Source organism: Macrobrachium rosenbergii, chromosome 46 (assembly GCF_040412425.1).
Source record: "Macrobrachium rosenbergii isolate ZJJX-2024 chromosome 46, ASM4041242v1, whole genome shotgun sequence".
NCBI classification, from domain to species: domain Eukaryota; kingdom Metazoa; phylum Arthropoda; class Malacostraca; order Decapoda; family Palaemonidae; genus Macrobrachium; species Macrobrachium rosenbergii.
In genome coordinates this window covers 12,117,501-12,133,410 of record NC_089786.1, presented here as the reverse complement: position 1 = coordinate 12,133,410, position 15,910 = coordinate 12,117,501, and the positions used below count along the sequence as shown (strand labels likewise).

The following is a 15,910-nucleotide window of genomic DNA, read 5'->3' as shown; positions in this document are numbered from 1 at the left end:
TAAATTCCTCTGATTCTTCCATGGTCGGTCGGAGACTCGAATGCGGGCCAGCAAATTACTAGCCAAGAACGGTACCGACCTGTCCAACAAGGAATTGACGCCATCTTGGAAGTAATGAAGGGTCATAGAGTACTTTCGTTTTTTTATTATTACGACTCATAAAGAATGCAAAATTCACAGTGATTTGCGACTTATAAATGACATGCAGAATCGCTGATAAAAATCCATTACAAAAATACGTCATCGACTTCCTTAACTACGTATAAGAATTTTTACTCAACCAGGTTCGAAATCAATCTCTCTCTCTCTCTCTCTCTCTCTCTCTCTCTCTCTCTCTCTCTCTCTCTCTCTCTCATTCAAACGCAATACCATTTTATCTCTTTCCCTAACTTTCGCTTTCCCGTCTCTATTCTCTCCAACACTATCTTCTCTAGAGAGAGAGAGAGAGAGAGAGAGAGAGAGAGAGAGAGAGAGAGAGAGAGAAGAGAGAGAGAGAGAGAGAGAGAGAGAGAGAGAGAGAGAGAGAGAGAGAGAGAGAGATTCCAGCACCTATTCCGTTCTACCTACTCCACCAATCTTGCCCTCTTCCACCCTCTACTGGTAGAAGATACATGCAGAGAGATACAGAGAGAACCCAGCACCCTTCTTATTTTTCCTACTTGCCTTCTAGCCTTTACGAGAGAGAGAGAGAGAGAGAGAGAGAGAGAGAGAGAGAGAGAGAGAGAGAGAGAGAGAGAGATCTACTCCTTTGGAATTATATTAATTCTCTTAGCTCCATCAAACAAAACCAACAAATAACTCGGAAGGTTGTCCAATCTCAGCATATCCCCTCCAGGTCCTTCGTCAGTCGTGCAAGTTTCTCCTCGATTCCACTGCCTTCCATCTCATTCTCCGAGCAGAAGATGCTCCTGGACTCTCGTAGCTTGTCCTCAGCTTCGTCGTAGTAGACCTTGGGAGAAACAGGGAAAGTGTATGACTTGTACTTTTTTTAATCTTGATTTTTGACAGCTGTCGAAAATACTTTAAAAAACAATAATTTGAAAATTGTTTGTCTCTGGTCCTAATATTATGTCTAAACAAATTATTTATGCACGAAAATATTTACATGTGTACTCTCTCTGTTGAGTTATTTTAGGATGGTTTATGTAAGGAGAAGGTAGGAGTTGGGTTCTTAAGGTAAGAAGAAGGAAAGTTGACTTGAGCAATCAGCAACACGTTTGCTATTGCTGCTACAAATGCTCCCGTGACCATGTTTGGGGGCATGCGCATGGATCTAGCAACCTTACCCCAAAATCTGAACCTTACAAACTTAAAATCCTGAGCAGGTCATAGGACTTTGGTGAAAGTGGCAATGAGTCACAGTGAGACCCTGAAAGCTACTGGCAATTTATTGCATCTCCTAAAACCCTTTTGTGTTCAGAGTATCTGGATGAGTGACGACAGTTTTGATTTATTCATGTTTTTAGTGCACTGAACAATACGCTGGGTAACCAAGTGTCCTTATGTAGCCCAGGCTCAAAGAAAACATAATATCAAGGGGAGCGAAGAAAGGGCTTAAATACGAAAGATGGTCACGGGAACTTGTGCGCTAGCATCTTTGGCATCCATTGGTGATCTTTTAACCAATTAATAACCAGAACAAATGTTGCTCAACTTCACTGACCAAGAATTACTGCTTGGTGGCCACCAATACGGGTACTGTCAATGCACTGTTCTGTCCCACACAAGGTAACTTACATCTGTTCTTTCATTGTTGAGATCTCCAAAAGATTGAAGCTTTCTAGCCATGGTTTTCAGGGTGGCGTGGAGTTCGAACAGGATATGCCCTCTGAAGTTACTTTTGCCAGGGGATATTACGTCTGCCACCTTCAGGAGATCCCTACAGAAGGAAATTTTCGTCTGGAGTTGGACTTTCGAGAGATCTGAAGTAGAAAATTTATATCTTTACACATGTAAATATCTGATTGATCACCTCAATGAATGCCATGCAAGTGCAATAAAATACCTACTAATGAAGTGCACATGATGAAATATATATTCAGATGCACATGATATGTTAATCTTGGTATTAAGTAAGTATAGCTTAGTTTTACCAGACCACTGAGCTGATTAACAGCTCTCCTAGGGCTGGCCCGAAGGATTACACTTATTTTACGTGGCTAAGAACCAATTGGTTACTTAGCAACGGGACCTACAGCTTATTGTGGAATCCGAACCACATTATAGCGAGAAATGAATTTCTATCACCAGAAATAAATTCCTCTAACTCTGGATTACTCTGGAGATTGCACTCAAAGGCTACTTGATTGTAAGCGGCCCTCACTTGCTCAGTTTTGTTTTACGTCTCAATGCCCAGTCAATAACTAACGTGAGTCTTTACCCAAACAAAAACTAGGGTAAGTAATTACTAAATTGATAACTAAAGCCAAGTGTAACTCAATCAAAGAACAGAAGTTATATAAGCAAGTCATAACCCAGTCAACAACTTGAGTGACTCATTACCCAACTAAGAACAAAACTTGAGAGAGTTTCTACCAAAGCAAGAAGTAAAGTGAATCGTTGCCCAACCGAGAATGAAAGCGAGATGTTGCCCAGTCACTACTGAACCAATAAGTGGAGCAAGTGGCAACCAAGCAAAAGACTAAAATATTGTCATTACCCATTTAATAACTGATTTGTTACACAAATACTTACTAAACCAGGTTGTTACCCAATAAAAAACTAAAGTGTCATGACCCAATCACTACTTGAAATAAGTCATTACCCAAACAATAACAACAGTGAGTCGGTATTCGACCAATAGCTAAAGCTAGGCATAACACAACCTATGTACTGAGCAAGTCACTATCCAATTAGTGAAGTGTGATTTATCTAACCTATAAGTTAGCCTTTACCTAGTCAAAACTGACCTCTGTATCTATAATCAGGATGGTTCCCACAGAACTTGACCCAAGCTAGTTTAGCCTCGAGAGGTATTTGGTGGTTGCTATGAAGCCTCCCACTACAGAGGTCTATCAGCTCCTCCAAGGGTTCTATCTTGCTTTTGTCCCTCTCTTCAAAAGCTTTTGATAGGATGTCATAGCTCTTTTTTACCTGTAAAGGACAGTAACAATATGTATAAAAAAAAAATATATATATATATATATATATATATATATATATATATATATATATATATATATATATATATATATATATATATATATATATATATATATATATATATATATATATATATATTCTATATATATATATATATATATATATTCCTGTCCATATATATGATATATATATATATATATATATATATATATATATATATATATATATATATATATATATATATATATATATATATATATATATATATATATATATATATATATATATATATATATATATATATATATATATATATATGAATGCCTTTTACTGTACTACAACAGTAAAATATGAAGATAAAAAGGCCCATAAAACACTGTATGAACGTTTCAACCATATATTTCGAGCACTTCCTTCTGTGCCCCTGTTCACTGGTAAAATATGGACAGATGGTAGATACAAGGGTATACTGTACATACAAAACATATGTAGGTGTGGCAGTAAGTCTCGTTGGCATGCAGGTGGCCGTTGACCCAGGAAGGATGGAAATCAAGGTATTCCCTTGTGATTTTTGGCTTCATTAGCTCCCCTTCCCCTCCTGTTTTGAATGGGAAAAGGACGGAAAATTGCCGTTCTCAGATGTACTAATTATAAGAGAACAGAACAGATATGCTTTCACAGAATATAGGAAACTCACTTTCGCTGTTTCTTACGTTCAATTCCTTACCTACCACGATGTCTCCGTAAAGATCATGGTAGGGTGCAACCTATTCCTCAGGGGACTTGGAATATGTTCAAATGGATACCTAGATATAGAATTCAACACGATCCGCCAACACCTAATGCAACTGCTCTATCCACCATACATTATCGAGAAGGCTATTAACAAAGCGAATAAAATATACTACAGAGGTCCAAGTCACAACAGGCAAATAGATTTTAACGACAAAATAAAGCTTCCGTATGACGAAAACATCCAAAAAGCTACAGGACATCTCAGGTCTAATAATCCTTTTATTTTCCATTATCCCAAATCCATCGGGAGCTCGCTCACTAACGTATACTTAAATAAAAAAGGGGAAGAAACAGGAGTTTACAAGATTCCGTGCAGTAATTGTAATGAGATTTACGTGAGGGAGATGGGTAGGTCCATCTCGCAAAGAATAACAGAGCACAAATTTCAGTGCAGTAGGCTTCAGAGAGTTCGGGGATTTTCCTACATATTAGGGATAAAGCCCACACCATAAACTGGAGTGGGGCAGAGCTGGTTTTTAAAAGTAGTTGTCCCTATAAAAGGAAAATGCTTGAATCTGCTATCATCAATCAAACCAATAATATGAACCTGTCAGGAGGACATTGGAAATCAGATGACATCAACAGGTTAATCCTCAGGCCCCTTCTTAAGAAGGTGTTTCAGAAAATACAACCACCAGACGCATCGCCAGACGGGAGGTAACGAGGCCAAAAATCACAAGGGAATACCTTAATTTCCATCCTTCCTGGGTCAATGGCCACCTGCATGCCAATGAGACTTACTGCCACACCTACATATGTTTTGTATGTATACCCTTGTATCTATCATCTGTCCATATTTCACCAGTGAACAGGGGCACAGAAGGAAGTGCTCGAAATATGTGGTTGAAACGTTCGTACAGTGTTTTATGGGCCTTTTTATCTTCAGTATATATATATATATATATTATTATATATATATATATATATATATATATATATATATATATATATATATATATATATATATATATATATATATATATATACATAAGGCCAGCTGGACGGAAAACTTAACTTCCTATACTAGTCAAGTTCTAAAGTTAAAGAGAGAACTAAAGGGAAAAAGACTGGGGTCTGCCTTAGGACATGACAAACCCGCCCGCTTGGGAACGACTGAAATGGACAAGAATCAGGGAAAACTGAGGCAGGAACTGAATTCTGAAGGTTAGCAGAAAAGGCATCAGTTAATGAAAAAAACTGATCTGGAGACTACTGCTGCTGCCGTTGCTGTTTTCAGATTAAGATGGATTTGTTCCAGGCTAGAACTTCCAGCTGGAACTTCCAGCACACTAGTTTACTAGGATACAGCTTTTACTTAAGGGTAACAACTAAGACTAAGTAACAGCTATGCATGTTAAGTATAGGATATCATGATTTCACATTACATCACAACTCACTATGATTAGGTTTTCATATGCGTTATTCTCAAATTTCATCAACTTTGAAAAGTAGCATGCTTCACATAGTACTAGTGGGATTTGTTTAGGTGGATCTCGTGAGAGGAAACAACTTAGTTAAAAGGATAACAGCAAAGAACATGAATTACATCAAAGAACACGAATTACATCCAAGCCAAACCACTTTCAAGCGGCACTGTGAAAATGAAATGAAAATTAAGAAAATACTAACATATGTGGCAGATTAAAAATGCAAGTCGCCGAAGGACCATATGATGATAAGATCTTAATTCATAAAATGTGAAAGGAACTGTTATTCCACGATTACCGACACAACTGACATTTTTGCTATTCTGTTCATACCTGGAATATACCGATACAGGAATATCTCAGGATATCAGGACTAAAATGATATGTCAAGTCTTTGTTGTGGATGTATGGGCTTTCAGATTCTAGTCTCCACTTGGGTCCCATTTGTTAGCGTTGGTGTTAAATCAAGATAAAAGACACTTATTTTAGAGGGCCACTATATTAGCAAGGCAAATTACTAGTGATCATCGTAGTAAAAATCGTTAAGCGTCAGTATTTCAAGAAAGAGCAGCACAGTCAATTCAAGCATACTTATCCCATTTGCAAGCAAGATGTTAATAAAGAAAGATTTACCCAGAGGATAACATGGCCAAAAGTTTCCTGACTAAAAACTAACAAAAATTCTCATGAAACCTGTTTAGAAGCATTTGGCAGTAATGTCACCCAATGGGAGTAGATTGTTTTACTTAAGTTCCCAAATGTTGCAAGACAGACACCTGCAGAAATTGCTTTACTTTGATTTATGAAAATTTGGCAATAAAGCCAAACACTAGGCACTTTCAGCCATTCAGCTCTGAAGACAATGAAAAGAGGGGGTTGGAGTGGTTGGACAGCACGACTGAAGAAAGGGAATGGAGGCAAAGTAAAAGACTAAAAAGTGGATGCAGCTATGGGCTGTAGTGATGCCTGCAGTGCACCGAGAGAGGTGTCCTGACGACAGTAACCCCCTACAGGGACCTCAGAAATGTTAGTCATTAACCTGGGAACAAATGACAGCTTTACCGTTTAAAAGGGATCGTTTTGAGAAAATACTTCTACAGAAGGTAAAAGGAGTAAAAGGTTTCATCATCTCACTAACGTCTCTGCTAGCGATGGTGAAGTGGCAGTCCTGACAACGCCAGACAGCATCACTGCTGAGAGGAGCTGTCGAGAGAACGTGTCCACCACACTGGCTGCATAACAGTGTGCTCAAGTTAGCCCCGAACTCTGTCGGATCGGAGCATCGCAGGCAATTGCATTCAAAGAACTTAGATATCTGTTTTCAGAATAGGAAAAAAAAAAAAAAAAACAGAAAAAGAAGGATCAACTTAAAATTATAATGCACAGGGAAAGGGCCGGGTGTAGGAGTTAAATACAACAGTACTGAACATTATTTCATTATGCCACCGAAATATATATATATATATATATATATATATATATATATATATATATATATATATATATATATATATATATATATATATATATATATATATAAATAATGGAAAATCATTATGAATAACCATTCTATCTAAAAAGATCAGCAAGTAAGGATTCATATATATCATGTATTTTCATTTGAGACCTTTATTTTTCAAGTGAAACACAAAATTATCTTTAATTCTTCAGATCAACAGCAAATCTTCAACTACATTGCCTTTTATTGACGTCATGAGTTATCAAATGAAGGACACTAAAGGCTGAGGATGCAGGAAACAGCCTCAAAGTACTGTGACCTTACTAAAGAAGGCTCTGTAGTAAATAGACGAATAAAACAAATTCATGACTCAACTCACTAAGAGGTCTTGACGCCTTCTGATTGTATTCCAGAGATGATTCGTATAATTCACTGTGATAGGGGCGCCCTTCGCTATGGGCACTGTGCTCTTGACGATGGCTTTCATGCCACCTGTACATACGCTCTTAGCGTTGGGACAACAGTCGTGGGCCAACATAGACATCTTGGGGAACACCGCTTGAATGGATTCCCCGTTCATTTTCATCTCAAAGGCGTTCGTTTGTATAATGCCGCAGATTTTATAGATATCTGACGCTTCTATGTCTTTGAAGGTAATGACTTGACTGTTGATAGAGAAAATGAATATATATATATATATATATATATATATATATATATATATATATATATATATATATATATATATATATATATATATATATATATATATATATAGAAATCATCAACACACAATCACGTGCTTTCCACCTGAGAGATATATATATATATATATATATATATATATATATATATATATATATATATATATATATATACATATACACACACACACACACACACACACACTGAAAGAACCACTAAGAGACAAGCGCCAATCGGTACCAGGTGCTTTTGCGTATATTTTAAATACAATATGTCCGATAAATTCAGTGCTTGGAAGATGATTATGCACAATGTACACGACAGCACTAGGTACAGATATACATTCCATTTATGCAATATATATATATGTATATATATATATATATATATATATATATATATATATATATATATATATATATATATATATATATTATAAATATATATATAAAACATTCAAAGCACAAAACAAGAACTTACTTCAGGTAGTCGATAACGTTATGCCGGACCCTCAACTTCCACTCGTCGGTCACCGAGCCAAGATTGTCCTGAAGGCCATTGAGCGCCTTCCACTTCTTAGGGTCTGTGTATTTGGTGAGCAGACAGCGAAGGGGCAGGATGAACTCGCACACGTCATTCGTAGTTCCCACGTGACAGGTGCCGCCCAGTTTCGAAAGTACCAGACATTCTGCCTGACAGAGAGTTGGGGGAAACAGTTGGAGATGTGAAAATGGTTCTCGTTGGGCGCTACATCATCTAAATTGCTTCGACCCCTTGCCCACGTCTCCTCCCATCTTTCCTCTCCTTCCTCATCTTTTTTCTCTCCATCTCCTCCTATACTGCATTGTTATTTGGATTTAAGGTATATCTAAAAAATCACTGCAATTGCGGCAGTGTTAAGAATAATAAACGAGGGACGCCCTGCGTGAAAAAAACAAGGATTAACTCATTTAGACAGCTAATTTTTTGTTTACACCTAAATCTAAAATCCCTTACAAGTTCCTTGTTTCCAATGTCTGTTGAGGAAATAATTTACAAAAAAATTAATGAAAAGCAGTGTGTGAGTGTGAAATGGAGAAAGAGAGAGAGAGAGAGAGAGAGAGAGAGAGAGAGAGAGAGAGAGAGAGAGAGATTTAACATAATAAAACTTCCAGACGTCTTCTGCCCATCTTTGTTCTTTACGATACATCATAAAATATATAATACCCAAGTCCTGTAATTAGGTTCCTTGCCTATGTGCATCTTAATTCTTTAAAAAAAATAAATACATGACACTAGGACAACACTACAATTAATTACCTCATGCGAGGCTGAGTTCTCGCACGTCGCAGAGCACTGAGGAAAGAGGCACTTAAAACACACGTGGGCCCCAGAGGCCGCCTTGTGGCACCCCAAGCACAGGGATCTCAGAGGGTTTCGGGGTCCTACCGCAAGGGCGGTGTCTCTCATTATAATTTCCCCTGCTTCTATGTCCCGGGTTGCTCTTGGATATCTTTAAGAGTTGAAAGGAAGTTTTGCATGAGGACGAAATTCATGGAATATGAGTAGATTTATGCATACATGCACGCACTAACACTCACACATACATGTATAATATATACATGTATAATATATATATATATATATATATATATATATATATATATATATATATATATATATATATATATATATATGACCCCATATAAAAATGGGAACAAGCTAGGAGGAAGAAGAAGAAGAAGAATACATATATATATATATATATATATATATATATATATATATATATATATATATATATATATATATATATATATATATATATAGAGAGAGAGAGAGAGAGAGAGAGAGAGAGAGAGAGAGAGAGAGAGAGTTGGAAAAATGAAAAGAATAAAGAATATAAACTTCAAATAACGTTACAGTCTCTCTCACAAACACCACGTCAAATTGTCACCAAAAACATCAAGATGATCATGTCCTACCTCCCATAAACTGGACTGACTTCAATGGTATAAGGAATACAAGACCCTCTGTGGCTCTTCCAGTCCTTCTTCTGGCACTCTCTGGAGCAATAGAAGGAGGCGTGGCACGACGAGCAGGACTGAGTGGCTGGCACCCGGCACACTTCGCATATCCTGGATTCCATGCTGAGGAAAAACAGGAATTTAACTTGATTCAATTTTGACATTTTCGCAAATAATGAATGAACAGATTTTTTATATTGAGTCATTCGAAATTTTTTTACAGAAGAGCTGTCAATTTTCTTGCCAGATTCCATACAGAAAAAAAGAGGTTTTCATTTGAATCTAGTCATTATATTTTATATGGAAAGATGCTTGAAAATCGTACGATAGAAAATGAGTTGATTCTCTGGGTGGGTTCCATACAGGGCGAAAAATAGGCCTTAACCGAATTCAAGTCTGCTTCATTCTTCCTGAAATCAAGTTTCAATGTTTTGTAATGTGATGCTGAAATACTATAGTGAATTTAATATATCTTTTCTTGTTTAACTTTTGCCGTGAGAATTGATCCAAAAATTTTTAATTAAGAGCACCAAAAATGGCCGTAAATATGACTGATTCTATATTTTTCTTTGGTTACACACATGTACACACACACACACACATATATATATATATATATATATATATATATATATATATATATATATATATATATATATATATATATATATATATATATATAATATAGATATATATATATATATATAAATATATATGTATATAAATATAGAGAGACTGATAAATATATATGTATTATATACAGATATACGAGATTGATAGATAGACTGATAGATATGCATATGTGTATACAGCATATATATATATATATATATATATATATATATATATATATATATATATATATATATATATATATATATATATATATGACATTTTTATCACACCGTGATTTATATACAATCATGAAGCTACAAATGTCGCTTAATATCAAATCCACGCTGCCTCGGGAATATCCCCGATGGGGAATTATCACCGAAGGGGAATTTATAAGTGATAAATGGACGGGCACTATCGACACTCGGCAGTGCTCGTCCATTTATCACTTATGAATTCCCCTTCGGTGATAATTCCCCATCGGGGATACTCCCGAGGCAGCGTGGATTTGATATTGAACGACATTTGTAGTTTCATGATTATATATATATATATATATATATATATATATATATATATATATATATATATATATATATATATATATATATATATATGTGTGTGTGTGTGTGTGTGTGTGTGTGTGTGTGTGTGTGTGTGTGTGTGTGTATGGCAGAATTCTTATAGAAAAAGTAGAACAGATGACATAAGGACTAATATTAGGGAAGAGCAACGTGGGTTAATACGAGGAAGAAATGTGTGGATGAGGAGTTTGTAACGAATATGTTTTGCCAGAAGTTTGTAAGTGAAAGGAAAACATTGTATGTGTAATAGGTAGACCCGGTAAAACCTTGTGACTGAGTCGACAGATATACAACCTTAAATGCAGGGTATGTTGTGGAAGTTTTTCCTAAAAGGGGCTTCAACCCCGATACAGCAAATAAGAATATAGCAATGACTTGTGTGGATTTTTTCTATCGAGCCACCCCTGTTAAGGGAAACAGCTTAATATTTTACATATATATACATATAAATAATTATTACACGAGAACAAATAAAGAACAGTTGCAAACCAGTGCCAATTTCTTGGCTAACTAAGCCTGCTGTTCCAAATTGGAAGAAATACATGGTATACATGCTTGCAGGCCAGTTCATACGTACATACAAGCGGTTGGCAACCACGTATTTGCACCTGACAGGTGTTTGCAAGAGGAGTCCAACCTCATTATCTATATATACATATATATATAAATATATATATATATATATATACATATACATATACATTTATATATATATATATATATATACATATACATATATATATATATATATATATATATATATATACATACATATAATTACATATATATAAATAATGTGAGTGTGTGTGTGTACGGATATGCGCAAACAAACACAGATACATACTATGTAACCGTGTTGTTTGTGCACGATTGTGTATATGTATATTTGACAGTCAATTTACATTTTAAAGGGTCCTGCGCCGAAAATAGACGGGGACTTGACTGATAAAAACGAGGCTTCCTCTGCGGGGGGGGCCATCTGGCTAATTTTCGAGAGCCAATACCTGTGTGCCACATGAACGACAGATAACAAGAAAGAGTAAGAGAAATGAGAGACGTTTCATCTCTCTCTCTCTCTCTCTCTCTCTCTCTCTCTCTCTCTCTCTCTCTCTCTCCTGCTGAAAAACAACACAACATGCAACATACAGAATCAAACACGGGACAGCATCAAAGCAAATGCATCAAGTTTTTTTATTCAGACCATTGGAACCATCTTGTGATATACATCAGATGTAGGGGGAGAGTGCCACCTGCGCCTCCTGACTTATTAATGTGTCAAATTATACTTTTACCCTCTGCCCTGTTACTTAATTCACTGAATATCTTAAGACTTTACCTCATTGCCTCATGCCAAAAATTGTCATGAGTTATTATTATTTTCTGTATGAGTAATGTTGGCATGATGCTTTACATACATGCTCAAACACACGTGCATATATATATATATATATATATATATATATATATATATATATATATATATATATATATATATATATATATATATATATATATATATATATATGTAATTATCGGTGTGTTTGCATTTGTATTTTGATAACCACAAAAACCTCTTTATCTCACGAATTCCTCGAACTTTTTGCATACGCTTATCACCGCAAGCCTTTTGGGTCCCAGTGGAGATTAAATGATGGAACTCTCGCTTTTAGTTGAGGCATTCGAACATACATGCATTGGAGGTTACAGTGAGGACGGCATACTGTATGTGTGTGTGTGTGTGTGTGTGTTCTGGAGTGTATACATATGTATATGTATGAGTATATATATATATATGTATATATGTGTGTGTGTGTATGTTGGAGTGCATGCATATGTATATGTATATATATACATATATATATATATATATATATATATATATATATATATATATAGTATATAATTTATATGTATATAAATATTTATTTATTTATTTACTTATTAGAGCACGTAGCCGCTTCTTTTATAATCAAATCATCTGTTACATCATATTCTGCTGCCTTGAATTGCTTAAACCTTAACTCACATAATATCTATTTTCACTCATTTATCCTTAATGAATTCCTGCTTCATTTCTGCTGCAGCACCTGTGTGAGTCAAGTGCCAAAATTGGAAAACAAACATTCATACAAAGGCACTTTGAATTTCTCGATAAATTAACCATTACGCCTTATTCTGTAAATAGTAAACAGGTTTTCAACCCACATGACTCTTTTTACTGTGCGTCAGCAAACAGAAAGTGGGAAAAAATGAAGCAAACAGAAAGTGGAAAAAAATTAAGCAAACTGAAAAGTGGGAAAAAATGCAGCAAACAGAAAGTGTGGAAAAATGCAACAAACAGAAAGTGGGTAAAAATGCAGCAAACAGAAAGTGGGGAAAAATTCATCAAACAGAAAGTGGGAAAAAATGCAGCAAACAGAAAGTGGGGAAAAATTCATCAAACAGAAAGTGGGAAAAAATGCAGCAAACAGAAAAATGGAAAACTGCAGCAAATAGAAAGTTGGTAAAAATGCAGCAAACAGAAAGTGGGGAAAAAACAGCAAACAGAAAGTGGGTAAAAATGCAGCAAACGGAAAGTGGGAAAAAATTCAACAAATCGAAAGTGGAAAAAATGCATCAAACCGAAACTGGGGAAAAATGCAGCAAATAAAAAGTGGGAAAAAATGCAGCAAACTAAAAAGGGGGAAAAAATGCAGCAAACAGAAAGTGGGAAAATGCAGCAAACAGAAAGTGAGAAAAAGTGCAGCAAACAGAGTGGAAAAAATGCAGCAAACAAAAAGTGGGGAAAAATGCAGCAAACAGAAAGTGGGAAAAATAAAGTAAACAGAAAGTGGGAAAATTAAGCAAACAGAAAGTTGGAAAAAATGCAGCAAACAGAAAGTGGGAAAAAATGCAGCCAACAGAAAGTGGGAAAAAGTGCAGCAAAGAGAAAATGGGAAAAATACAGCAAAGAGAGTGGGAAAAAATACAGCAAACAGAAAGTGGGAAAAATGCAGCAAAGAGAGAGAGTGGAAAAATACAGCAAAGAGAAAGTGGGAAAAATGCAGCAAACAGAAAGTGGGAAACATGCAGCAAACAGAAAGTGGAAAAAATGCAGCAAACAGTAAGTGGAAGAAAATACAGCAGAGAGAAAGTGGAAAAAATGCAGCAAACAGTAAGTGGAAGAAAATACAGCAGAGAGAAAGTGGGAAACATGCAGCAAACAGAAAGTGGAAAAAATGCAGCAAACAGGAGGTGGGGAAAATGCAGCAAACAGAAAGTGAGAAAAAATGCAGCAAACAGAAAGTGGGAAAAATGCAGCAAACAGGAGGTGGGGAAAAATGCAGCAAACAGGAGGTGGGGAAAAATGCAGCAAACAGGAGGTGGGGAAAAATGAAGTAAACAGAAAGTGGGAAAAAATGCAGCAAACAGAAAGTGGGAAACATGCAGCAAACAGAAAGTGGGAAAAATTCAGCAAACAGAAAGTGGGGGAAAATGCAGCAAACAGAAAGGGGGAAAAAATGAAAATTTTAATAAAAAAGTTATAAAAACAAATATCGAAAATTTACTGGAACATATGGCGTTATTCGTCACTTATTTTTAATATAAAACTAACGGCTAGTACAATTTTAGTTATAAATAACCTCGCAGTTGCACTATGGATCAATTGTTAGGAGAGGGTGGAAAGTAAGATGGAAGAAAGAGAATATGAAAGGAGGTACGGTAAAAGGAAAGGAATAGGCTGCAGCTAGGGGCCGTAGGCACGCTGCAAAGAACCTTAAGTAATGCCTACAGTGCACCGCATGAGGTGCACTGACGGCACTACCCCCTACGGGGTTCCTCTTACAAGGAAAAAACCTGGTCGGTAAATGGCAAGGCGAAAAAAATCCCAACGAAAACGAATAGCTCACCTCCTAGCTGCGTAAATAAAACTTGTCAGAAGGTATATCAACGTCACTGTATTCACGTACACACACACACACACCCCTGACGTCTCGTCAACACAAAGTCCCGGAGAGTACTTTTAGGATAGACTAGGGGTGTGGCTATATATACGGGGAGGTAGCAAAATGAACGCGCAGGCGCGGATTTTCATCTATACATTTCGGCGGACAAGTCTAAGAATAATGTAACTCCGGCAAGCAAAAGTCATTTATTTTCTCTCTCGTTTTATTTTCTTTTACTGTGCATGCTCTGTCTTCCTCTCTTGTGCAATGCCTTCTTGCTGATATATTTTAACTAGCGTTATGCTGAAGGGAATGGATGATTCTCTCTCTCTCTCTCTCTCTCTCTCTCTCCTTGAAAGGGTCAGAGTTGCTGTCGTATGTTTGTTGAACTGTAGCTAATTTATTACTGCGGAAGTTTACCTTGTAAGCTAATAATGTAAGTAAGGCTGTTTGCTTATTTTTAAAACTAATATCATCAAAATTTCTATTTTATCATATTTGTGACTCTGCTCTTTACATTTATGGTCTACCAACACAAATTTGTACGTGGCAATTAATCAAACAGATCTCTGAGGAATTCGGCGAGTAATATTAATGTTCCCATGTATTTTTCATGTGTTACAACGATATTTCTTTAAAAATAACATTTTTGGACGTGTGACATTTACAAATGATTCTTTCGCTATTGTTATTCTACCTTCTTTGTCTTTTTGTTATTAAATATAATTTTTCTCATTATTTACTAATCATTCGTTTTCTTACCCTCTTCTTTGGATGGCTGCTTGACATTTCAATTTGAACATTTGACATTCTCCATCCATACGGAGAAGTACATTTTCATAATAATTATAAAAATCATTTCAATAATGTATCATAAATTTACCGAATATCTAAGACGTTATTTATCTAAGAATAAATGCAATCATAATGCAGAAGAGAACAATAGATTGGCGAGGTACACAATCAATAATATAAAATAATATCCTTCATTTCATAAGAAAATTATTTCACACACGAATTTCCCCGCGTACCTTCGAGACTGAATAAACAAACAGCCAATTCAATAAACCACAAACAATTATAAACCATCTTTCGTATTTTAACAAGGGGAACGCTTCTTCCTGTTTACAGTCTCTAAATGGCACAGAACACTTGTCAGAGCCTTCAAAATTGGTCGGCGATTTCCTGGCAAGTCACTGGAGAAGAAGATGGGGTTTGTTTACAAACATTATCTCATAATATCGTATGATCCGCGACCCGTCTCAGCCGGGAGCTAATAACTGTTCCCTCC

At 35.9% G+C, this 15,910-nt stretch overlaps 1 protein-coding gene across 4 annotated transcripts in view; it reads right to left on the bottom strand.

Moving 5' to 3' along the window:
• Positions 1–489: 489 nt before the first annotated feature.
• The window catches only part of LOC136830215 (SET domain-containing protein SmydA-8-like), a 19,899-nt gene continuing 4,478 nt past the window's right edge, over positions 490–15,910 (bottom strand). Inside the window, exons 1-9 of one of the 4 annotated variants that reach the window (XM_067089513.1) lie at positions 14,584–14,716; positions 9,453–9,617; positions 8,788–8,980; positions 7,969–8,180; positions 7,163–7,448; positions 6,463–6,639; positions 2,910–3,093; positions 1,738–1,922; positions 490–949 (exon numbers count right to left, since the gene is read on the bottom strand). In XM_067089513.1, coding sequence (XP_066945614.1) covers positions 818–949; positions 1,738–1,922; positions 2,910–3,093; positions 6,463–6,639; positions 7,163–7,448; positions 7,969–8,180; positions 8,788–8,980; positions 9,453–9,616 — 1,533 coding nt within the window. In that variant the 5' untranslated portion in view covers position 9,617; positions 14,584–14,716 and the 3' untranslated portion in view covers positions 490–817. Of the gene's footprint in view, positions 950–1,737; positions 1,923–2,894; positions 3,094–6,462; positions 6,640–7,162; positions 7,449–7,968; positions 8,181–8,787; positions 8,981–9,452; positions 9,618–14,583; positions 14,717–15,910 lie in introns of those variants that run through there. The other 3 variants (XM_067089514.1, XM_067089515.1, XM_067089516.1) reach the window with 3 other exon arrangements.